Here is a 25,306-nt window from a genome sequence, read left to right as displayed (position 1 = left end):
CTTGTAGGCTATTAATAAATAATGGATACATACAAGCAGATGACAAATACGTTATAATAACTGTAATTAAACTACTAAACTATACCTGTTTCATCTCTATACAGCACTCTGACTCTGTAGGCATTATTGTCCGACTCGAAATGAACACCGTTACTGAGAGTTTCTGATATTATCATCATTCCGTGAGATGAAATTGTCCTGAGAGACTGAGCGCGAGCTCTTGAAGCTCCGCCCCCTGGGTCGTCCAGCAGCAGCTTATTTGCATTTAAAGGGCACACACTAAAACAGCACGTTTTTCTGTCCCCCAAAAAATGACAATTTAAACATGCTGTAAAAAATGATCTGTTGGGTATTTTGAGCTGAAACTTCACATACACACTCTGGGGACATCAGAGACTTATTTTACATCTTGTGAAAAGGGGCATAATACGGGACCTTTAAGGTCCAATGAGCTCCCTTTAATGGTATCATGTTAGGATTTTAGACCACAAGTTTAATCTATCTATCTATCTATCTATCTATCTATCTATCTATCTATCTATCTATCTATCTATCTATCTATCTATCTATCTATCTATCTATCTATCTATCGTTGAAGTTTGTTTACTTTTTCTCAGTTGGTCACTGATTTTAGTAAGACTGTCGTCCATTTGTCGCCACCTATTGGCGTAAATATGCAATGTTTGATGAATGAATTAACTTTGCTAATTCACAATTCCCACCACTAACATAGCTTGCCAAAAGTAATATTTAGTGTGGGTCTAGAAGCTCAAGGACACAACTATTAGGCTACTAAACTAAAACAGCATGCAAAACAATTCCCCAAAAGTATTGTTTTTTCCTCAGTGCTTTATTAGGAAACACAAAACATAGACTATAGTCTAGTATTTAAAGAAAAACACCATATAAAAACGATTTTTTTAACAAGGCACGTCATGACGAATTTTAGATGAACGCGCTTGATCAGTAGGCTATCTTCTTTTTGATGTTTTTTGTAAATCTGAACGTCTCATCAGCATCATTCTCCACAATCATCCGTGGCGACTATTTCGACGATTATTGAGCTGATCTGAGTCGATCGATTGATCAGTTGTTGTGTGGTGGAATCTGAACACAAGAACTCAACATGCCTTGTGTTCATTATAAGTTTCCAAGTGAACTCACCCACGACACGGTCCAGTTTGAAGGACTTCACATCACCCTGAGAGAGCTGAAACACCGAATTATGAGGCACGAGAGACTGAAGCTCTGTGACCTGCAGATCAGCAGCGAACAAACGAGTGAAGGTAAGAGAATTAATCTACAGATCAGTTCACAACACAACTAATGCTTTTAGAAAATGTTCAATAAAAACATGAATTTATCTTCTGCTGTAGTACTGTAGCGTTATTATGACAGTGGTGGTGTAATACCTTAATGGAGCTCAAAGAAACTATATGGTGGCCTACTTTCTGTCAGTGTGTGTGTGTGTCTGGGAGAGAGAGTGAAACTAATGGTCTTATTGGTGTTTTGCTGGCAGAATACACTGATGATGAAGCCCTCATCTCCAACAACACCTCAGTCATCATCAGACAAATCCCTGCTGCTAGGCGGAAACCCACAAACAAAGGATTTGTCAGTAAGTCGCGTGACATGAACACAACTTTCATCATGTAATGTGAAGAATCATCAGTCTGTCGTTGGCGTTTTAGTCATTTGAACTTTTTGGTGTTTTGGTTTGCAGTAATCTTTCTGAACCATCAAGTGGATCCTCAAAACCGTATGTAGAAAAGCCGTTGCATTGATCATGTTTAATAAGTCTAATAACTCCCCATGGTGAAGTTTTTAATTGATATATTTGAGCACTTTTGCCTGTCTTCCCATTTTGATGTGTATTATTATTTATAACATATGGCACATGGGCGACTATGTTTTGATCAAAATATCAGGAAAATACATTTGCTTGTTTCCAGACGAAGGTAAGACCAGTTCCACTTACACAATGGTTTTAAATAATATTTTCATTCTGTATGCAGTATTGTAAGATTTCAAATGCATATTTTGTATGAATAAACCTCATTCACAGTATAATTCCTGCACCGCTATGCAATAAAACGTATTAATTCCCTGACATTCAAGATCCCTGCGTGTTCATTTTGATTGGCTTTCTGCAGATAAGCATCTCGACTGACCTCAGTACTGTCCTGAATAAATGCCTTGTGTCTCGTCATAGACGTAAACTCCTGTTTGTGTTCATGTTTATTTCAGCAGCAGATTGGTGATTCTTCATCCGTTTCACTGGATCAGCTTCTAAAGGTACTGAAATAAATGAGAAATACATTCTGCTGCACTGTATTGAACTTCAGTGTTTGGATTGAAGTGTCATAAAGATGTTGCTCTCTGGGGTACTTAGCCCTGGTGCATATTCTAGTGTTTGTTTAAATCTCACAGTCGCCATCATGGTAGATAACGTCTGTTTGCGTTTGTTTGTGCTTGATCTGTTTAGTGCGGCCTACCCTTTTGGGAAGAAAGAGAAGCTGCCCTTCCCGGACCAGCCTTCATCCTCATCCTCATCCTCAAAAGATCTAGTGCCATCAAAGAAGGGACGTGATGTGAGAGGGAAACTCTAGACCAGAATACAGACCAGAAGAGACCACGATACTGAGAAAGAGACTTCCAGTCCTGCGCTGGAGAAACATCAAACTCTCTTACATCAAGAAACTGAGAAATAAAAACAGTCAAACCAAAAATTATTCAGACACCAGATATAATTTTTTACTAGTGGGTGCAGGACACTATAGTTCATGTAAGTGAAGATAGCAAAATAAAGTAAACTGACATATTATACCCAAAAATTATTCATAAAGTGGACCACCAGTAAAATGTATAAAAATTTGAGACCAAAAATTATTCATACACTTTGGCCTGACTATGTTTTGCTTAAGTGTTTTTTCTTTAATTGCTAATGCAACCTTTTTACACCACAGACTGAACAAAATTAAGCATTGCTTGGTAATTGGTTGACCTAAATTGGTATTATCTAATTGTGTACATATTTAACAGCAGGCAGATATTCAACCTAATTCATTTTTTGAGTCAGTCTAACAGAAGAATGGCCAAAACCAGTGAAATATCTACTGATTTGATAACTCTTCTTAAAAAAATGTATTACCATTTTCTAAACTATAGCGAATAAACTGTGATAATGTGAGAAATGTTGAAGATTTCTGAATAAATTTTGGTTTGACTATGTTTATATATTGTATAAATGGAATAAAGGTTATAGAAACAATTGCAAATAATGATAGATTTATTAAAGAAGTGTTGCCACTGGGATACATGGAGATACTCTGAAGGATAAACTTGACTTTCAGTCTCCATGTTCCAATTGGGCAGTTTCCCTGAGTACCACACACACACATGCATGTTTACTTATCTATCTAAATAGGGAAATTGCACTTCTATTGTTTTATACATATACTGTAGTTATATATAGTGTTACATAACCCTTACCCAGGTGCGTCAAATCACCAAGGATGGCAAGTTCTGATGACGTCATCCAATCTAACAATGTCACGTAACAATATCAATTAAATTAAATTACATGGAGAAAGCCAGATGAGAAAAAGACAAAGCTGCAGTAAAACATTAACCAACAGCATCAACCGATTTAAAAATCAGCACATGGCTATGGAAATAACTTGGCAGATAATAGGCAGCTGCTGATAAATGAATTAAAAAAACAATAAAGTCATCTCTTCCCTTAAGATTCTACAAAAAAAAGGCAAGAAATTGCATCTCATAAATTGGTGGTCTAAAAATAAGCACTAAAATTCACAGTAGAAACGTTGATCAGTTGTTTTAAGAAGCTGCCATACATCGCCATCATTGGTGCACTTTTATCTTTTTAGTTGATTTACTTCTTCACACCTTATTTTCAGCGACTGTCTCTGGCACAGTTTACGCAAAAATGAAAATTCAATAGGCTAATTATTTACTCACCTTGATGTTGTTTTAAAGCTTTATTACTCCTACCTTATGTTTTTGGAACACAAATAAAAAGATTAAAAAAATGTCCCGCTTGAGATTGCCCATTTATTGGCAGAGAATGGTGGCTTTCATCAAATTTATTTCAAGAGGATGCAAAGGTGTCATAAAATAAACCCATTCAACTCATTCCGTAGGCCAAATGTTCTGAAGGTATGCAATTGTTTGAGAAACAAACCAAAAATGTAATGATTGCCCAAAATAGCCCAATGGCCGAGTGACCTTTAACCAGTGGAAAAACCCCGGAATTGTCAACACTGTCCCTTGCACGCTTTGTAATCTTCCAGAAACGTCACATTGTCCTTCTGTAGGGTGTATTTACATTGGTTTGATCACAACATACATAAAGATGGACTAAATCAGTTCTAATGAAAGCAAACACCGTCAACACACCCAAAAACAATGTATCTGAGCCCCATCATCATTACATCTTTATTTGCATAAAGACTTAAAGAACAGAACATTCCAAACTAACAAAACCAACAAAAAGGGCTTATGTTTTTTATTAGTTTTATTTTTTTAAGAGTAAAAATCCCTTCTTGAAAATACCATCCTGCCACAATTAATAGTACACAACATCTTTGAACGCTCTAGAAAAGCCTGTCTGGATCTGCTTAAGATTGTATGAGCAAAAAAATATGGAAGACACTGTTGGGTTTAAAAGTCATATTTTTGTTTCTACTGTCAGCTATGGAAGCTATTCGAGCATTTTAAAGCGTCAAAAAGCGAGTCCTGATGTTAAGCAAAATGGCAATGTTGTGGTTGCCCTTAAACCAACACAACTGAGCTGAGTGAAAGACTCTTGAGTTTTTCCACCACATCTAACGCAACAGCCGCAAATTTATTAGTGGCTCTAAAAATACAGTTCTTATTTGACCCCAAAAAATCAAGTGGAAAAAAACTTTAGCAGTGAAACATGAAATTGTCCAAATTATTTCCCAAGGCTTTTGTGATGACAACAGGCCAATGGATCATTTAGTGTTTGCAAAATAATTTTACAGTTATTTTCGAGAGCATCCTTGTAAGTGCACTTGAGGAAACAAACTACAGAGAAAAAACACCTCCCAGACAAACCTTTTTTTGACTAGTGTCATCATACAAACATACAACAGCATTCAAAAGGCATCATAATCATAATCCTTACAGGATTTCCTGTACTGTAAACGATGAATTCATAACCTACTAGCGCCTCAATCGATCCTCAAACAGCAATAGACGGTCATGTCTGTGAACCGGAAGACTGTAGAGACCCCCAGTTAAAGATGGAAAAAATAAAATAAAAAATAGTATATGGTATAATATTTTTACTGTGGGAAAAATTATATCACAACACCACACCAAAAATAGATGACCGAAAGTAGAACAATACATGCGCTTGCTGTACATACATGTTCTATCGGTCACTAGGAGACAAAAGATCATTCAATTTATTTTTGCTTTGCTTTAGGAGAAGAGAGGAGGGGGGGGCTCTAAAAAATACACGTTTAAGTGTCTCTGTGCAGTTATATATTTTTTTCATTTTATTCCGTGTCCAACATAAAATATATTTCTTGTCCGAGCAGCTCCCTTTAATGGTTTCTTGTGTTAGGGATGAGGAGACGCACCATAAATCTGAGAAATAAATCACATGAATAAAGTTAAAAACAGTTAAAAACAGAAAATAATATAATATAATTCAAAAGTTTGGGGTTGGTAAGATGTCAACCAAGGCTGCATTTATTTGATCAAAAATACAGTAAAAAAACGTAATATTGTGAAATATTACTACACTTTAAATTAACTGTGTTCTTTTTAAATATATTTTAAAACTTAATTTATTCCTGTGATGGAAAACTCCAGTCTTCAGTGTCACATGACCTTTAGAGATCATTCTACTATGCTGATTTGCTGCTCAAGAAACATTTCTTATTATTATCATAAAACAGTTATATGCGTAATATTATTTGTGGAAACCAAACCGCAATATATATATTTTTCAGGATTCTCTGATGAATTGAAAGTTCAAAAGAACAGCATTTATTTGAAATGGAATCTTTCCTGACATTATAAATGAATTTCCTGTGACTTCTGATCAATTGAATGCATCCTTGCTGAATAAAAATATTAATTTCTTAAAAAAAAAAAAAAAATCTTACTGACCCCATACAGTAATACCCTTTGAACAGTAGTGTAAATATAATATAAAAACCTAAATTAAATTCAAAGAAGTTTGTAAAGACACTGACGTGCAATCTATCTGTTTCCGCCCTTCGTGGAAGATGAAGGCACCACATCTGAGCTCACTTTGCCGGGCAGCTGATCCATGGCTGAAGAATCTTCTACTGACTGTTTCTGGGACACAAAATCAGAATTTTAAGTATGCAAACCAAGCATGCAAACATTTCAAGCATATGGTTGGTGGCTACATGTGTGCAAATGAAATAATTAAGTGATCCTCAGCGGTTTGTAAACGCAAAGCCTTTGAGTATCAGACCAGCCACAGTGTTCAAACAATGCAAACCTGCCAGATGTTTGGATGAATATGCAAATATACAGCCATGTGATTGCATTTCAGCTGATGGAATGGTGACCGAATGGTATTTTTAGCTTGTGTTTCTCCATGCTGCCGTTCATGAGCCAAAGCTAATGTATAAGAACTAAATTCATGCATTTCAATTCATATAGAACCTACCTTTGGCTTAGACTTTGGTTTGACCCCCTTTGCCTGTAATCAGATAGAGACCCCTGATATAAACTGGCTTGAACCAGTATAAAGGGTCTGGGGGGAAAGCCTGAAGCTCATACAGTAATAGCATGCACAGATTTTTTACTTTTAATTTTCTCCCGCTACATATTTTTTTCAGAGGAAGATTGGGGAAATCAAACATTATTTTTCTGAAAGAACAGAATGTCCAGAATATGTGAAAAAAGTGATGATCAGGATCCAGATAAAGGACCCTTTTCACATTTCTGGGGTTGTCAGAAGCGGAAGTCATCATAGTTAGGTAAACTTCTATAGTGGTGAATAAGAGATGACAGCAAATATAATATTTGAATTCCCATGTGCTCCAATAGCAAAAGAAAATATCCATGACTTTTCCAAAAAGAGGGAAAAATATAGAGACTGATTACAGAAGTCAGAAAAGAGAAAGATGTCAAATTTGCCATCACTGCCTCAGAAACACCCTCGCAGTGGCGTTCATTTGGATTTTGTCATTTACTGTCAAGATAATGTATAGCACTATAAATGTATATTAAATGTTTTAAAAATGAAAATGTGACAAATACATGGAAATGCATCACCACGGTCCGTGAAAAGTGTCCATAATGACAATTGACCTGTGGTCTGATTCTTACCTTTGGTTTGCTGTCTTTGGCTTTGGGGTCGGTCAGGTTGGGAATCAATTTGCCTGCCAGCTGATCCATTACTGGACCTGATGCCTGTAAACAAAGACAATAGAAATAATCAAACAGTACTTTTGTAAAGAATTTAGAGGGATGTTTAGTTATCTATGCAGGTTTGTTTGTGGTACCTTATGGGTTGGCGGTGTTGGTTCAGGGGTGAAGTGTTTGGCATCAGGTGCAGAGGGCTTTATGGTCGGTACTGTAGAAAAATCACTAGACAGCATGTCAAGGGCCGTTGTGTCATCGATTGATTTCTGAGAGATGGACAGAAAAAACAGTCAAATGAAACAGAAATTTGTAGAATTTTAGTTATTGTTTATTGAAGTTGTATATACAGTATTAGAGCTGCATGGTTAATCGTTAAAAGATTGCGATCTCAAATTAAACACCCATGTGATCAGCCAGAGGGAGCAGTTCATGAAACAGCTTCACAAACAAAAAAAGTCTTTTCAGCCACACGGTATCATTATTTCTGTCTTACAATAATTCAAATGATCGCAGAAGTACTGGGATAAAAGTTTATAGTTCGGATCAAAATAAACAAATCACCTTTTGAAAGTAACATGACGCTTCAAAAAAGATAGTATCAATTACATCGTTATGCCAGTAGATGGCAACAAGTGACTGTTAAAAAATGTATTTGTCATTGAATCATTCAAGAGATTCATTTAAAAACACGGATTCATCCAGTAATGAACCAAGTGAAGTCTTTATGAGCGAGTCATTAAATCATTCTTTGAAGCCTTTAAAAAAAACAATTCATTTAAATTAATTTAAAAAAATTAAATGGACTGCAGAAATTAACATTTTGTCAACCTCTAGTAAATTACACATTATTTTATTTAGTTGTTTATTCAGAATCATGGGGAAATCATGATCAGTACCTGCTTTGGTTTGACGTCTTTCGGCTTTGCGGCTTCAAATGCCTGTGAAGAAGACTGAAGAACAAGTGGAAAATTTGTCACATCTTTAGTTTTAATACATAATATTTAGTTTGAAACATAATGGAGAAGCAAAAGTCACCTTGTGGCCTTCCTCTTTGAACCTATGATCTGGTGGAAGGGTGTCGTCTCTCTCACCTGGTTTACTCACTTTCTCCTCCTTTATATCCTTTTCCTGTGGTGGGAAGAGAAAAAGCAACATAAATAACATAATCTTCAGTCAAGTTTTTCCTAACACTGGGATACTACGGAAGGATATGCAGAGCGGCAGGCACCACACAATGCCAGGAAACACAAGTTTTGGTGTATCATCTTGCATTGATCTCTTTAACAAATAAACATGTTTGTTTTTTTGGAATTGAAGAGGAAGTTGGGGTGCCGTTATGGTTTTGTTTTCATAGTGCATCAAACTCTTATCAAAAGATCAAGGATCAAGGTCCTACAATCGGTTGTTGTAGTTTTATGGTGACGGCATTTTTCAATTACAAAAATAAGTAGTGCTGGTCATGTAATCGCATCTGATTTGGTGTGAGTCGGCCTTGATTCTGCTTGGTGCAGAGTTGAGTGTATGGAAAGTGGAAAGACACAGTTATTAAAAAGTGTGTTACCTTAACGATGGCTTTAGGCGGGACAGGGGCAGGCTCGGGGGCTGCTTTTATGTCTCCCAGAGTGTCTGAGAGGGCATCCAAAGCTGATGAGGTACTTTCTGACAACTGCACCAAAAAGTAGAAGAGAAAATCAGTATAAAAGGAAAGTATGAACATGTATAATATGTGAAAATATGGATAAACTAGAAATGTACCTGTCTGTCAGGGTGTGGGGGGGCAGAGACAGCAGACTGAACTTTAGATGCAGAAGAAGGAGCGACAAAATCACCAGCAAGAGCATCTAAAGCAAAATCAGAAGCTGAACCTGAAGGCTAAAGAGCAGAATGAGAAGAGAGATGAGAGAGGTATAAATAAACATTGAGATGCTATAGATATTAAACATACAGTACACTACCATTCAAAAGTTTGGGGTCAGTTAGATTTCTTTCTTTTTTTCTGTTTTTAAATTGATACTTTAATTCTGCAAGAATGCATTTAATTGATCAAAAGTGACAGTAAAGACATTTATAATGTTACAAAAGAGTACCATTTCAAATAAATGGTGTTCTATTCATGGTTGTATTATGGTTTCCACAAAAATATTAAGCAGCACAACTGCTATCAACATTAATAATAATAAGAAGAAATGTTTTTTGAGCAGTAAATCACCATATTAGAATGATTTCTGAAGGATCATGTGACACTGAAGACTGGAGTAATGATGCTGAAAATTCAGCTTTGCCATCACAGGAATAAAACATTATTTTAAATTGTAATAATATTTCACAATATTACTGTTATTGTATTTTTTATCAAATAAATGCAGTCATGGTGAGCACAAGACACTTCTTTCAAAAAAAGATTTAAAAAATCTTACCAACCCCAGACATTTAATCATTTAATTGCTATGTAGGAGAAACAATTAAGACATCAAATACATCACAGTTGTTTGTTTCCTACTATATGTGGATGTTCACGAGTCTCACCTTAACAGGAGTCTTAGAGGAAGAACAAACAGGGGTCTTGGCAGCAGTTGGGACAGTGGGGGTGGTAAAATCACCAGACAGAATATCCAGAGCTTCAGTAGTGTCTAGAGAAGGCTGGGACAGAAGAAAGCATCCACCAATCAAATCACAAGAACATTGACCAATCATCACACATCCAGGAGACACAACACATATAACAACAATAAGATCAATGTCACTTAATGCTAATAACTGTGACAGCATATTACCTCTTTCGCAGGAGCAGGATATTTCTTGAGCTCTTCCTCTGAGAATCTGTAATCTGGTGGGAGTGTGTCGTCTCTCTCCCCGACACGAACACCCTTCTCAGATGTCACGTCCTTCTCCTGCTCAAAAAACATTCAATTATTGAAAAAAGTACAAAGAAATGTAGCAATGATATCTATGCCATATCTTAATTTGTAAAAGACAATAAAAATCAAAGAAGAGCCGTGACTCTTACATGAACAATGTCCCCAGGTTTGAGTTCGGGTTGTTTTTTTGGTGGTTCTGGGGCACCCAGTGTGTCGCCCAGAGCACTGAAAGGGTCCTGTGCATATGAGAGAGCAGGAGAGAAATAGAGAGAGCCACATCAAAATCTACAGGGTCCAGAAAGCTGAATGTCAGTTCTAATATTAAAACAATATATACTACTGATATGACCAATTTAATTTCATATATTTCCGTGACTTATGTGAATACATCTTTTTTTTTTATTCGTCAAGGATTTGCAATACCTCGTCTATCAGTGGTTTTTGCGGAGGGCCTGGAGGGATAGGAGCAGCCGAAGAAACCTACGGCATACAAGAATATAATATAAAACAAATATTTATTATCTTTTGAGTGAAAACAAATACTGGAAATACTGGACAGAGTGCAATAATAGTTGAGATTTGAATCGAGCATGTTTCCATCCACCTATTTTTATGCTAAAAAAATCTGGATGAAAATGCCAAGATGTGCATAAATTTGCATTAAAAAAAATTTTATGTGCTCAATTGAGGCGAATCATTTCTTTTATCCAATAAGACGACATTTACCGAATAAATCCCTCGATGCGCAACTAAAGACTCAAGTGGCTTTCCCTCAACAAAGGATGTGATTGGATAACTGGACTAACCAGTGGACCAGTTTCACTGCACAGCATCTCAAATGTTGGTTTGGTCACTGAGCCAAAGTCTGTCACTAAAAAGGTTGGGTATAATTGCCACCCAGATTGCAGCAAGTTTCATTTTTATAACAGATAATTTGCGGCAACTTCCCAGGAAGTTGAGATTTTGTTCTCTTGAACACATGGGATGGAAACGCTGCTTTACTCGCAAATATTTTAAATGTTTAAAGTTAAATTCACAACTTTGGATAGAAACAAAGCTATTGGCATTTGATGGTACCTTAGAAGCAGACTTTGCAGGAGCCACAAAATCACCAGCCAGAGCATCCAGTGCTGATAATTCATCCCCTTTATGCTAAAAGAAGATTAGAAAGACAGAAAGCAAGCAGGTTAATATGTGCAAGACAAACACTAACATTAACTTATTTGCATTATTACAAAGCATTCTGGAAAACTTGCTTAAATCGCAGCATCCTGTCATCAAATGTATTTCTATTATGTACGCTGTACTGTACTATTGACCATTTTCCAAATTCTGCCAATTTCATACATAGCTGTGCTAGTATCATGTCTCACTCCTCGGTCACTTCCTTATCCAATAATAAAGCAATTTCAAATCAAATCAATAATTCATGTCAATTTCTTGGGCAAGTTTCAGTGTAAAAAGTGGTATAATGTACAGTCATCATCATATCAAAATAAACACTGACAGTAAAAGGCCTACCTTGGGAACGTCTTTAGTCTTCTCAGGAACCGCAGCAGGCTTCTTTATTTCCTGATTTAAAAAAAATACCAGTGGTTAAAGAACTATTTGAATGCTTAAACCTATATAATGCAATAATATTTGTTACTGTTATGTTAACATAAAATAATCACACACAAGGAAGAACAAAAGGCTACAAGCAACAGCGCAGAAAGCTTTCCTACCTTGGGAACGTCTTTAGTCTTCTCAGGAACCGCAGCAGGCTTCTTTGTTTCCTGATTTGGAAAATGTCCAGTGGTTAAACAACTGTTTGAATGTTAACTAATGTTATGTTTTTATAAACTATCAGCTTTTTTTGAGGAGCAACAGAGGCTTTAACGACACGTGAGCAGTGTTGGGGATATTGCGTTACTCGTTATTATTTTTTAATAACAAAAATGTCTATTTTTGGCAAATGTAAATGCCCTTTCACACCAAAAGTGAAACGAATAAGCCTCGGGCTGAAGGAAATGCAAATTCACTCCTGTACAGCAGAGAGCGCAGCTCAAACAAACCTTTCAGCCGTGCTGCCATTCTGGATTGCAGAAGCATAGGATGCAGGAGAAGAGACACAAATGTGATGTTTATCTAAACTAGCGTGGTTGAGTTGAGCAAAGATTAGTTAATAAAGTGAGATTAAATACATAAAGTATATTTTTGTTATTTAACAAATAGTTAGAATTTTTTAAAATTCATTTTGAGGAATACTGAATCTGTTTTTGTGCAAGTGAGATGAGTAAATGCATGCTTGCATTTAGTCTAGAACTACAATAACCATCATGTTCACACAGCACACACAACACCTCTTCACTTACTCCTGATTTCTCTCAACATGGAGAGACGAGAGGTGTCAGTCAATGCATGGGAAACTTGCGTTACTTTGCGTAATTACTAGTTACTTGAAAAAAAGTAATCTGATTATGTAACTCGCGTTACTTGTAATGCTTTACCCCAACACTGCATGTGACTACAAATGTCTAAAAACAACACAGCACAGAAACAGCTTTCCTACCTTAGGATCTTTAGTCTTCTCAGGAACCGCATCAGGTTTCTTCTTTTCCTGATTAAACAAATTAATAATGTTTAACTACTCAAATGTACATTATAAGCATTACATAATGTAATATTGTACTTTAATGATTACCTGTGCAGGAGGAACAGAGGCCTTAACAACAGGTGCTGCCGCAGGGGTCGTGAAACCTTCGGAAAGCATGTCTAGTGCATCATCTGTGTTCAGTGATGGCTAAGAGAGAGATCCAACAATCAGAACACAGCATCCAGTGACAATAGCCAATCACAACACACCATTAATACAACCCATTTCTCCTCACAAAAGTAAACATTCTCAATGATGTAAAGTACTAAATAAGAATAAGAGAAGACACAGATTCGAAATCTCTTGTAGATTGTATTCAATGTCTGACCTCTTTTTTAGGAGGGGGATATTTCTTGAGCTCTTCCTCTGAGAATCTGTAAGCTGGTGGGAGTGAGTCGTCTCTCTCCCCGACACGAACGCCCTTCTCGGATGTCAGTTTCTTCTCCTGCTCAAAAACATGCAGATGATTAAAAAATACAGAAAACGAGTACTTCTTTACAGGGTTACTATCATTTACTAAAACTAATAAAAACATTTCTGTTAATTGAAAAAATATAAATATTAGTTGAAGAACTTAAACTAAATGGTGCCTTGGCAAAAGACTAAAATAAATTTAAGTTGAAACACAAATATTATTAACTGGAAATAAATAAAACCTAAAACTGAAAAAAATTAAATAATAATTTTTAAAAATAAAAAATAAAAACTAATAAAATGACAAAAAGCACGTAATGAAATGACTAAAAATCAATTAAAATGAATATGAAAAAACAACAACAAAAAATATTTTAAAAGCTAATTCAAAATATTAATAAAAGAATAACAAAACAAAAATACTCTATACTAATGCTTTAATAAACAAATAATAATAAGAATCTAATAAGAATTCTGAAAGAATAAACAGAACTGTTACATCAACTATCTGCCCAGGTTTGAGTTCAGGCAATTTTTTGGGTGGTTCTGGAGCGCCCAGTGTGTCACCCAAAGCGCTGAGAGCGTCCAGCGACATGGAGCTGTCTGACTAGAATAGAAAATGGACACAATTTCAATTTATTTTGAATAAAAATACATTGACTTATCTGAAATATCAAATCCTTAAAATATGCAATGAACATTATTTCATTAAAGTATTGGGTTGAACTTGACTTTACCTCATCTGTCTTTGGTTTAGAGGATTGTGTGTGGATATCTAGTTTGGCTTTCTTGTCAGCCGGTGGAGCAGATGACTTGGTTACAGTAGCAGGTTGAGATGTCGCCGGTTGTTTCTGCTCAAGGAGACAGAGACACGCTTTAGCTTTTAGACATGCTAATGTTATTGTCGCAGTGTTTTAAATGCTGTTACCTGCTGATAGGGTGGAGGGGGAGCAAAGTTGGACATGCCAGCCGAACGAACATCGACTGCTCCTATTGTTTCAGTTTTCTGAAAAACAGCCAATAAATATCAAACAAGTCAAGACTATGCATATACAGCCGAATGATCTGATATGACTTAAGCCAGGGATTTAATAATATGATTTAATAATATAATAGGCTAATATTCTTAAAAATAATCCTTATGTTTATTTAGTTATTAAAATAATTAAAATTAATACTATGTTAAAAACCAAAAATAGCAAATATTTCCTATGCGCAACTATTTTCCCAATGGTGCTAGGGTACACAGAAAATGATCAAATAAAATATAATAGCGGAAGATATTTTGTATTTTTTTTACTTAATATTAATTTTAACAATTGTTTTAATAATAACTAAATACTAACAATAATAATACAAAATATTATTATTCATAATATTAAGCTATTAACATAATAATTACAGTTAATAATAAGTTACAAATATAAAATAGCTCATATTTTCCATGTAATATTTAAAAAAATAAAATAAATTTAAGACTATAAAAATGAAACTGGCTTTATATTTTAATTGAAATAAAATTCCCTCACAAGGGGATTATCATAACTGAGGGTCTTGTATGGCATGAAAAACTTTGAAAACCCATGACTTGAGCAAAAAGACAAACTGTTGTCAGGATAGGCTACTCACCACATCTGTCTTCTTAGGAGCAGTTGGAGCTGAAGACACAAACCCAACCGAGAGGGACTCCAGCGCATCGTCTGTGCTCATAGGCTTTCAGAAAAAACAAGCACACGTAAATGAAAAAAGACAAAACAGAATTGTGCACAAAAGGTCAAAAATAATATATTGATAATGTAATTCTAGAAAAGACCATTAGAGGGAGCCCCAAGCTAAATTTCGGGGGAATAACAAACAGCATGTGTCATGACAGGAAAAGTACAGGCACACCCTCTGCATACCAAGAGCTTAATAACACACTGCGTTCACACACTAACTTATAAAACAACCAGCAGCTGGATAATCTGAGGGAAAAGCTGGACAAAATGGTGAGACGTGATAATAATATTCAGAGAACTGAAGGGTGGGCGATGGGCGTTAGCAAAACAACTTGGCATAATGGCATATATCTTTATATCATTATGCCATATGGTATAATAAGTGAAATGCAGCACAGGTTATGTGTGTGTGTGGTAAAGCTGATTGAGCAACAATCAAAAGTGAATGAGTGATGAATTTGTGTTTGGTTCTGTTTGCTAGCCAACACCCTTAAATCAAGCTAAATATTTGGCACTAAAATACAGACAGAGAAAGAGTCTGTCAGTGAGATAGGAAGAACAAAGGTAAGACATAGGTGAATATCAGTGGGACAAGGACAATAACAGTGAGACATGTCATAGACAATATGACTGGGTGTAACATGGGCCTCATTCAGTAACCGTGCATATTGCAAGCATATGTTTTCATGCAGAAATCATGATTATTAAAGGAGCTGTATGTAAGAAATGTATTTCAATTAATCATAAAATGGCCCTGATATGTCACTAGACATTAAGAAATCATGTTCATTTCAAATACTTATATCACTGACAACAGTAGTACGGCCAGGATATTGTCATTTAAAAAGTGAAGTTGCAGCCCTCAACTGATGTTGATGTTGTCATCTTGTGTTTGAGCCTGATGCTCCACCCTCCACCTATCTACCAATCACAAAGTCAGTAGTGTTTCAGCATCCGGGTTGCCAGCTCTGCTCTAGTTACCACAGCTGTAGCTACAAACGTTCGTGCTGGATCCTGCAGCCTATCTGGCAACCTCGAGTCAGGGGAAGGGGGAGGGGATACACCGCTCTATACAGTAATTTGAAAGTGATTGCAGTACAAGTTTTGGCCACAATCTTACATACAGCTCCTTTAAATAAGTTCATTGAAATGATTCAGCTGCACAGCTGAAATGCATATCAAACGATTCTTTGATACATTTTAAAAGAAATTTTATTTGAAATATAAAGTTTTTGTAAAAATGTAAAATGTTTTTACTGTCACTTTTGATTGATTTCATGCATTATTTTCTTGCTGAAAAAAAAGTATAATTTCTTTCTTTTTTTTAAACTTTTTTGAATTGTAGTATATATACATACATACATGTATAAGCCCCTGTATGGACATGGTTTGGGTGTGTATTATGCCAATTACTTACTGTCATTTTTAATTTTCCAAATTAATCAGCATTATATTGAGGGTAAGAACACCAAACATATGTTTACGCTAATTACGCAGGAAGAATGGGACAATAACAGTGTGACAGCAATAGCAATAATGTTGTGCTAGGAAGTAGGCAAGTAAACACTGGAGACTTCAAACCTGTGTTAACTAGAAGAATGGAAGTCACATGATAAGAAAAGAGATAAAAACAACAGCTCACTGAACACACTGACAGTTAAAGCCTCCGCAACTCTCCTACCTTGGGAACATCTTTAGGCTTCTCAGGAACTCCAGTAGGTTTTTTCTTTTCCTGAATATATAAATTAACACCGGTTAGACTCAAAACCCACTGAAAAAAGACTGAAAAACATGCTCCTCTAAAAATAAATGCTTTGGATTAGACAGTCAGAAGCATACTAAAAACATACTCCAAACATCAGTGAGATATAATAAAAAAGCAGGACTGATGGAGGTATTATAAAAAGGGAAACAAATCAGGAATGTGGGGAGAGAGAAGGAATGATTGTTTAAATTCACTCAAAAAAAAAAAAAAAAACAATCGAATGGCTTAAAAAGATATTTCACCCAAAGGTGAAAATTCTGTCATCATTCACTCATCCTCATACACCAAATCCATAAGACTTTTGTTCATCTTCAGAACACAAACGAAGATATTTGTGATAAACAATCGAGCATCCGCAAGAACCAATGAGATTTGGTTCTTGAAGTGTCAAGACATCAATGTTTATTTGATCAATGTTTTTGTGAATAAAAGCCTAAATTAGATCTGTTCATCAGATAAAGCGATCAAGTCTATTCAGAAGACTTGGATTAAATTGCTCGATTCATATGGATTTATTTAACAATCTCTTTATAAATGTTTTGTACTGACAGAATTTCGGGTGAATAGACTTTCAATGGAGGGACAGAAATCTCTTCCAAAGATGAACAAAATGTCATATGGGTTTGGAACAACATGAGAATGAGTAATTGAGTGAACTATACCTTTAAGACGACGTGGAATAAGTCTTTCTTTAGGCTACTTTTATTATGCTTTTTGGTGCCTTTCTGTTCATTTTTGAAGCTTGAAAGCCTCAGTCCCCATTAATTGTAAGTGTATAAAAAAAAGTTTTCATTTAAAATCCTCATTCTGTGTTCAGTGGAAGAAAGAAAATCATCCAGGTTTGAAATAACATTTCATTTTTGGATGAACTATCCCTTTAATTACGGATAAGATGAAAGAAATAGAAAAAGAAAGAGGTTAAGAATATGTATGATCGCCAACTGACCATGTCTTCCTTTCTGTATCCGGGCGGAAGTGTGTCATCTCTCACACCAGATAAATAAGCTGTCTCTGGTTTTACACTTAGCTGAGACATGCAACACACTCCATTAGAAAACACACACATATAGCAAAATACAGGTTGTTAAACAATCAGCATTCACAAACACGTGCTAAGATAATTGCTTAAAGGGTTAATTCTCCCCAAAAAGAAAATTCTGTCATCAATTACTCACCCTAATGTCTTTCTAAACCTGACTTTCGTTTTAATCTTCGGAACACAAATTCAAATATATTAAATGATTTCTGGCCATCCAGTAAATGTCTGCCGGTATTCACCCAAAACTCTGACGCTTGAAAACATTCATAAAGAGATTGTGAAAGAAATCCATATGAATCAAGCGGTTTAATCCAAGTCTTCTGAGGAGACATGATCGCTTTATCTGTTCATCATATGAAGTGATCGAGTCTCTTCAGAAGCCTTGGATTTAACCACTCAATTCATATGGATTTCTTTCACATTCTCTTTATGAACGTTTTCAAGAGTAAGAATTTTACTGAGTGAATAGACTTTCACTGGAGGGCCAGAAATTGCTTAGATTTCATGAGAGTGAGTAACTGATGACAGAATTTTCATTTTTGGACAACTTTCCCTTTAAGTTTTAAATAGACATCAGTCAAATATCTACACCCCTGCATTACCTCTTTGACCTCTGGTCCAGTGTATGTTGGGACTTTAGGAGCAAGAGGTTCTGATGAAGGTAAAGTGCCAGACAGGGCATCAAACGGATCTACTTCCTACACACACACAAAATAAACACATTGGAATGTTTTTTAAGACACAGAATCTCTGATGACCACACAACAAAAAGCCACAAAGATAAACTTAGCATGTATACTAACCTCCGTACTGACTTTAGCTCCTGGAGGCCCCACTTCCACTTGCACCTGCAGCCCAAAGCAAAATTACTCTATTATTCTCCATACTGACGTACCTGGACTGGCTCCAGTACTGAAACATTCCAAGGTATTATTCAATAAATTCCCAAGACATCCATGTAAGATGACCATATGTTTCTCACTAAACTGTTGTATTAAATTGACATGCTGTGGAGAGATATGGTATATCCCATGGTATATATGATAATTTAAAATAGGGAAAAAAGTAGTTATAACATTTTTACAAAACCTACAGTAAAAGAAATGGTGACCAGTCACAGAAGCTAAAATATACACTTTCTCTATTCATACCAATTTTAGCCAAAAATCTTGGGGAAAAAAATGCTTAAATAGAAACACTGTGAATCATTTTCATAGATGTCTTTCCATTATACAGTTACTGTTAAAAGGTTTGGGGTCAGTAAGATTTTTTTTATTAGAAATATTTGTTTTTTTAGCAAGGTCACATTAAATTGAAGTTTAAAGTGACAGTAAAGACAGATTTCCATTTCAAATAAATAAACGTTCTATTCACTAAAAAATCCTGAAAAACGGCATCATAGTTTTCACCAAAATATAAAGCAGCACAACTTTCAACATTGATGAAAATAAATGTTTCTTGAGCAGAAAATCAGCATATTCGAATGATATCTAATATGATTTATAATTTTTCTTAATGGACTTGTTTTAAATTTGAATAATATTCCACAATATTAATGATTTTACGGGATTTTTGATCAAATAAAAGCAGCCTCTGTGAGCATAAGAGACTTCTTTCAAAAACAATTCAAATATCTTGCTGACCTCAAACTTTTAAATGGTAGTGTACACGTGTTCTATTTCGACCAGCGTGAGTGGCTTTACATCCCGAAGTTATGTTCAGTGATGATTTGAAATGCATTAACATGAGTTTATGCATGGGCCTGAACATAATCGTTAATCATAAAAAAAAAAAAAAAAAAAAAAAAAAAAAAACCTTTTAAATTCCATTAAGAAATGCTGGTTGCTTCTTTTCAAGCACAAATCTCTTTGTACTTTTAGCATGAGAATTGGAGGTTAAAATAAGAATGTTGACGTAATTTTGATGCACTCCCGATGATCCTCTGTCATTCCATAAGTACCTTTTGGGCGCTTGTTTGCTTTTGGACACCAGCAGTGGCTGAGGGCTTCCCAACAGCCGGATCCACTTTAGCGGGTCCCGGTTTGGATGAAGGAACGGTTGTACTCTATCAGAAGAATACGTGCCACATATTCCGAGTATTAATACCAACTTTCACATGATGATAATAAATGAGATAAAGCAATTGTGCAGCCAAAGCAAATCCAGAGAGGAAAAGAACAGAAAGATAAGACCTCTTGTCATATCTTTTCAGAAGTGCAATGATGCAACTCATACATTTGTGTGAAAGATGAATAACATGGTGATCAGAGAATGAGACATTGCTAAGGCAGGACTATCCATCCAAAGAGAATTCTTGAAGTAAAAGCAGCAATAAATGGTGTGCAGAAGAGGACATCATAAGCGGCATGTTGATCCAAGTCTTGTTTTGCAGAAGAATAAGGAGACTCCAATGAATGATGTGCATTGGTGTACCTGGGCCTTGTCTTTCACAGGGTCTGTGGGCTTCACTCCTGTTCCACCTGTCGTTCCAGCAGGTCCAGTAGCGGAGCTCGCAGTTGGGACTTTAGCCGAAGACGCAGGTGTGGGTTTAGAGACTGTGGCCTGCAATCAGCATGCCGGAGTGAGATACTCATTATGCACTTTTAAATATGAAGATGAGATGAGATGATGTTTCTCGAGGCGGCACCCAGAAAGTCATGAATGTGGTCAGCGTTGAGACTCAAAGAACAGACGAAAAGCACCATCTCCATTAGACAGAGACGTTTGTGCAACAAGTGGTCCTAAAGATGTTTTCCAGATTAAGATAATGAAGATGTTTTCCAGAAACAACCCAAAAGTGTGTTAGTATTCACCAAAAAAATGTTAACCAAGAATGAAAGCAAGATTGAGTAGGATAGAAAGGATTAGGTGTTTAAGAAAAAGACAGTGCAGTATGACCCTGATGAAAACCAGCGTGAGGAAGGTGTGAACAAGCCCAAAAGTCCAATAAATCCAGTAGACGGGTGGTGTCTACCTGTGGCGTGACTTGAGAAGGTCCTTTCTGAGTGGCGGTAGAGCCTCCACCGCCTGCAGCTCCCACAGTAGATGGAGCTACTGAAGAAACTGCTGGGGTTGCAGGGCTGGTGCCGGGTTTAACAGCTGCAGATGCAGTGGAGGATTGCACAGGTCCTTTCTACAATGCAGATGTTAGAATGTCAATCATATATCATGTTTAAGGTGTCACACACACATTACTTTTTGGGTTATTCCATGTTTTATTGATGGAAACTACTATTGATGGTATCAACTAGTCTTGCTAGTAATCTTTGTTTTCAGTCTGAGTTACTTGTTAGCCAGGGGATTTGGGGATGAGCGATACCTATAACAATCACACAAACAGCAGTTCGAAGTAAATCAAAAGCAAACTCCAGCTGTAACTAGATTCAGGAAAGTGAGTCATAGGATAGACGCCTCTCATGGGAGACACCATGTCCTGCCACAACCAAATATCCCAAGCAGAAACATGTTCTGTCCAAAGGCAACAAATAACCACGAGAAAAATTAAAACATTTAAAACAACCAAAAAGTCTCAAAATCAACCAACAAAGTTCTCTAGAGTCCATACAAACAAAGGAGTGTATAAAGACTTCTTTATATTTTTATCTCTATGCAGTGATTATTTTCGGCCCTCTTGTAGCTTTTAATGTTGGTGCTTGTTAAATCAAGCACATAGCAACCTAGCAACAGCCACCCACAACACCCTAGTATTGTGGTGGAGACTTTTGTACTGGCAAGTAGCCTTAATTTGTTCATCAGAAAAAGCTTGTTACACAGTCTGCATTTCAACTGAAAGGAATAGCAATAAACACTTTATCTGAATAGGTGGAAGACTTATCCCAGCTCTCTATTCAGCAATGACACCACACCTCTTAAAAACACAGTAGCGTCTCTAACAGAACAGTACAGATACCTGCATACTTCAAAGGAGTAAAAAGCAGACGACTACCAACATCCAGTGTAGATGCCATGGGTTGATAAAGTTGTAGAGTGGAATGTAGTCTTTCCATCAGACAAATGAATGAGCGAATGTGAATAAATGGAGTAAATGACTGAAAAGGATGAAGATTTTTACCTCATATTGTGCAGGTTTCGCTGAGGAGACCTGAGATGTTGGGGTGGGTGTGACGTGCTGAGACTGCAATGAGAAGAGAGACAGAAAGAGGACGGTTGAGTATCTGAGAAAAGGAAATGCATTTACTTTATTACGAAAAAGCATTATTGCTGCATGCATAAGTGCACTGCACTATTGATCTCATTACTTGACCTGACCACGCTACATTAAAAACAGCCAGAATCACATGCAAATCATGAGTTTAGCGCAAAATATAAGGTCATGCTGAATCAGAGGGAAGAGAAACCCAGTGAACACATTATCAAACACACTTAAATATGTGTGCATTATTTCAAATGCGGGCCAAAATGCAAAGTACCAAATGCAAACTGCAAGGTGCATTTCAAATCAGCATTATAATGCATCATTATTAGATAAATCAAAAACTCTGAAGCAATAACAATCCTAACTGATCTTTAATGTAAGGACTAAGTAGTTCAGTAGCTCTACCAGTTCACAGATTGCATCTTAAATAAGGGCTTTTTATAACCAAACAAGACTATTAACCACCAAACCACCACCCACAGCAATCACTTCTAGCCATTCATTGTATGTGGTCCTCCAAACCTTTAAATTAACCTTAAAACACAGACGTGCCATTTATTTATTACAGTGACAGTTGTTCAAGGGTAAAATGGTAACAGCTGATGGATTGCTTTTCTTTTGGCCTTTACATGTTCACAATCCTTCTAGGCGGAAGAGAAATAAAAGGAGCACCCTGCATGTAGATTCACTGCTTCAATGTTCCTTAAAGTCTTCTAACAAGCTCAGCAGGTTTTAGGTTATGTACTGATAGAGGGTGGATTGCTGATGATGAAATACAAAGAACCAGAGATGAGGATACAGTCAAACATCAGCGTTGTTCATGTGATTAAAGCTCTTCCATGTAAATCTGAGGTTTTTGTCCTCAGTGACCTCAGCAAGCGATTAGCGACAGGACATTTCGTCTATCACTAAATGTATAAATAACCTTACACACTGTGAAATCTCATTGGTCCTAAATCAAATTCCACATAACTCTAAATTAAACATATCTTATGATTGTGGTCACATTGTCCTACATGACCTACTTGACTCACAGAAAACATTCTCCATGGTTGTCATGAGGAAGCTTTTAAAAAGATTTTAAAAGATCATTTCTTTCTAACTATTTAAAGTTCTTTAATTTATTGGATAAATTAGTTAAGGAATAAATATATATTTTTAATAATAATAATAATAATAATAATACTATTATAAAATAATAATAATTATTATTATTCATGTTGCTTATGCTTAATTAAATCCAATTAATTTTTATATTATTTAAATATCATTATTATTATTATTATTAATAATCAAATCATTTTAAATAATAATAATAATAAAAAAACAAAGCATCAAGCATTATACAGTCTTACTTTATAAAGTTAAATTTATTGGATGTAATCATCAAACAATAAATACAAATATATAATTATACTTATTATTATTACAATGCAAAATATTATTATCGTTATATAATTATTATAATAACAACAATAATATTTTCAGAATTATTATATTAATTATTACAATAAATTATGTTGTTGTAAATATATTTTTTTTTACCCTCATAGGCAAGAAGAAAATGATGGGAAAAGAGGAGAAATGAATAAGAAAATTAAACGAGCCAGACACAAACTCTCAACCTAGAACAGCACCACATATCAGAGCATATGCGCTAACCACTAGGCTGCCACTTCTACCACATCTTATATGAAAAAGGGCTCACGGGATTGTCAGGGAGTTTTGAAGCTAAAGTTAGAGCCATTGTGCTGTAATTTGACTGTCAAATATTTGCCCCCAAATAAGATATGTCTTTAGTGTACATCAACACTCGGGCTACATTTACATTACATGGTTCAAGTGACCCAATTCCAATTTTGTCCTCCCATGTGGCACAGATATGACCCATGAATGTGTAAGGAGGAAAAAAGCACATGCACAGGCCTCACTCATATGTGGAAATAAATCTAATATGAATCGGATATGTAAGCATACAGATCGGATATTCCCCAGACAATGCAAGTTGTGCGTAATTTAAAAAAAAAACGACCACGGCAAATGACATCAACTCAGGTGGACACCAACCAAGATCACATGACTCTTTTGTCCAGTGGCAAAATGGAGGACGAAGGCTCAACCCCATGTTTTGCTGACCTTCAAAGATGGTGTGTAAAGCAAAAGCTTGTTTTAGCATTTCATCTTTCATCCTTTTAAGCTTTTCCAGGTCACCACGTCTACCTTTAGTTGTTTCGCCAAGCTTATAGTGCAAATGCAGATATCGGATAAGAGTCGCTTTTTGGGCATCAAGACCTGCAGTGTAAAGGTAGCCTCAGTGTTCTTTCCCTGTGCCACTAAATAAAGATACATGAGCAACAACACGAAAAACCACTAATTCTTATTAGATGGGCAAAACTCTTGAAAGCATAGCAGAGCACATTTAGAAATACTTGGCTGATAACCTAATAACCCAACCCATTTAACAACAATACAACAGAAAAAAAGGTGGAAACCCATAAGAGAACTATAGTGTGAGTACAGTTTTGAATGAGCATGGGTGTAGAGCTAAACGTTGCATGCAAGAAAACACCTAGATACGTGGCTTTTAGTCAGGTAAACACTATGCACGCTCAGCAATAAAAAACACAAAAGCATTATGGGTAAGCATATGGGTAAACACAGGGAAGGTACTATTCAATAGGACACTGTGTGTGTGCAGAAGAATCAAAATTAATTTGATGCTGATTCACTGCACTTAAAAACAGAACTAAACATAGCACAGGATCTTAATGTAACCACAACAGATGATTACGACTTTTTCTTTTTCTGTGGTGATTCAAATTGTCTAGGGTAGGTTTTGCTGTTGTCGTTATCATAGACAATGCCAACACCCCCCAAAATACACACATGACTCAGTCCAGTCCAGTCAAATTATGAGCTCACATTGTCATCTCAATTTCATGATAGTCAAAATTCCTGATGGACAATCTAACTTTCACACATGGATCCTTCACACAACAATGCCTCAATCACGGGTTAGGTACATGGGTTAGGTACAAACTACGCAACGGTTGGTCCTCTCCAACCTGTTTTAGCCTCCGAGCCACTGCCCTCTTCTAACACAATCCCATTGAAGAAGCATATTTGGTGGAGTCGCACATTGAATCTGTAGACACACCCTTATAGCATAACAACTGTTGTAAATATAAGTAAGCTACATTAGCATTTTCTTACATCCCAATAACTCCCTCAACTGCACTACTGAACAGGAAAAACTTTCAGTCTATAGGTATTTTCCAGTAGTTTCCCCATGGAATGAATCTATCCTTTAACAAAACTCATGA

At 36.0% G+C, this 25,306-nt stretch overlaps 2 protein-coding genes across 47 annotated transcripts in view; one reads left to right on the top strand and one right to left on the bottom strand.

Annotated features, from left to right (window-relative positions):
• The first annotated feature begins 752 nt into the window (after positions 1-752).
• On the top strand, positions 753-3,265 carry LOC311097833 (E3 ubiquitin-protein ligase RBBP6-like). Its single transcript, XM_084137758.1, has 4 exons — positions 753-1,286; positions 1,520-1,618; positions 1,724-2,295; positions 2,486-3,265. The coding sequence occupies exons 1-3, from the start codon at positions 1,127-1,129 to the stop codon at positions 1,765-1,767; spliced, it is 303 nt and encodes a 100-aa protein (XP_083993884.1). The 5' UTR covers positions 753-1,126; the 3' UTR covers positions 1,768-2,295; positions 2,486-3,265.
• Positions 3,266-4,444: 1,179 nt separating this feature from the next.
• cast (calpastatin) overlaps positions 4,445-25,306 on the bottom strand; it is a 38,908-nt gene continuing 18,046 nt past the window's right edge. For 5 of the 46 annotated variants that reach the window (XM_084137720.1, XM_084137731.1, XM_084137742.1 and 2 more), the window contains 31 exons: positions 21,900-21,962; positions 20,802-20,960; positions 20,261-20,389; positions 19,788-19,892; positions 18,631-18,675; positions 18,430-18,525; positions 17,735-17,815; positions 16,705-16,755; positions 14,935-15,018; positions 14,234-14,311; positions 14,043-14,156; positions 13,805-13,912; positions 13,220-13,336; positions 12,940-13,038; positions 12,808-12,855; positions 11,981-12,031; positions 11,778-11,828; positions 11,334-11,408; positions 10,680-10,736; positions 10,406-10,492; positions 10,173-10,289; positions 9,925-10,038; positions 9,154-9,270; positions 8,960-9,064; positions 8,434-8,526; positions 8,295-8,348; positions 7,539-7,664; positions 7,363-7,446; positions 6,698-6,730; positions 6,252-6,357; positions 4,445-5,637 (listed from right to left, as the gene is read on the bottom strand). In XM_084137720.1, coding sequence (XP_083993846.1) covers positions 6,259-6,357; positions 6,698-6,730; positions 7,363-7,446; positions 7,539-7,664; positions 8,295-8,348; positions 8,434-8,526; positions 8,960-9,064; positions 9,154-9,270; positions 9,925-10,038; positions 10,173-10,289; positions 10,406-10,492; positions 10,680-10,736; positions 11,334-11,408; positions 11,778-11,828; positions 11,981-12,031; positions 12,808-12,855; positions 12,940-13,038; positions 13,220-13,336; positions 13,805-13,912; positions 14,043-14,156; positions 14,234-14,311; positions 14,935-15,018; positions 16,705-16,755; positions 17,735-17,815; positions 18,430-18,525; positions 18,631-18,675; positions 19,788-19,892; positions 20,261-20,389; positions 20,802-20,960; positions 21,900-21,962 — 2,640 coding nt within the window. In that variant the 3' untranslated portion in view covers positions 4,445-5,637; positions 6,252-6,258. The remainder of the gene's footprint in view (positions 5,638-6,251; positions 6,358-6,697; positions 6,731-7,362; positions 7,447-7,538; positions 7,665-8,294; positions 8,349-8,433; positions 8,527-8,959; positions 9,065-9,153; positions 9,271-9,924; positions 10,039-10,172; positions 10,290-10,405; positions 10,493-10,679; positions 10,737-11,333; positions 11,409-11,777; positions 11,829-11,980; positions 12,032-12,807; positions 12,856-12,939; positions 13,039-13,219; positions 13,337-13,804; positions 13,913-14,042; positions 14,157-14,233; positions 14,312-14,934; positions 15,019-16,704; positions 16,756-17,734; positions 17,816-18,429; positions 18,526-18,630; positions 18,676-19,787; positions 19,893-20,260; positions 20,390-20,801; positions 20,961-21,899; positions 21,963-25,306) is intronic. The other 41 variants (XM_084137751.1, XM_084137752.1, XM_084137754.1 and 38 more) reach the window with 12 other exon arrangements.

Source organism: Abramis brama (genome assembly GCF_963993115.1).
Source record: "Abramis brama genome assembly, chromosome: 15".
NCBI classification, from domain to species: Eukaryota; Metazoa; Chordata; class Actinopteri; order Cypriniformes; family Leuciscidae; genus Abramis; species Abramis brama.
This window is presented reverse-complemented; position numbering and strand designations above follow the sequence as displayed.

Bases quoted from the DNA above. Each gene is read 5' to 3' on its own strand.
- LOC311097833 (XM_084137758.1), top strand. From the start codon at position 1,127: ATGCCTTGTGTTCATTATAAGTTTCCAAGTGAACTCACCCACGACACG. The intron at 1,287-1,519 runs GTAAGAGAATTA...TTTTGCTGGCAG, and splicing joins CAGCGAACAAACGAGTGAAG to AATACACTGATGATGAAGCC. The intron at 1,619-1,723 runs GTAAGTCGCGTG...TTTGGTTTGCAG, and splicing joins CACAAACAAAGGATTTGTCA to TAATCTTTCTGAACCATCAA.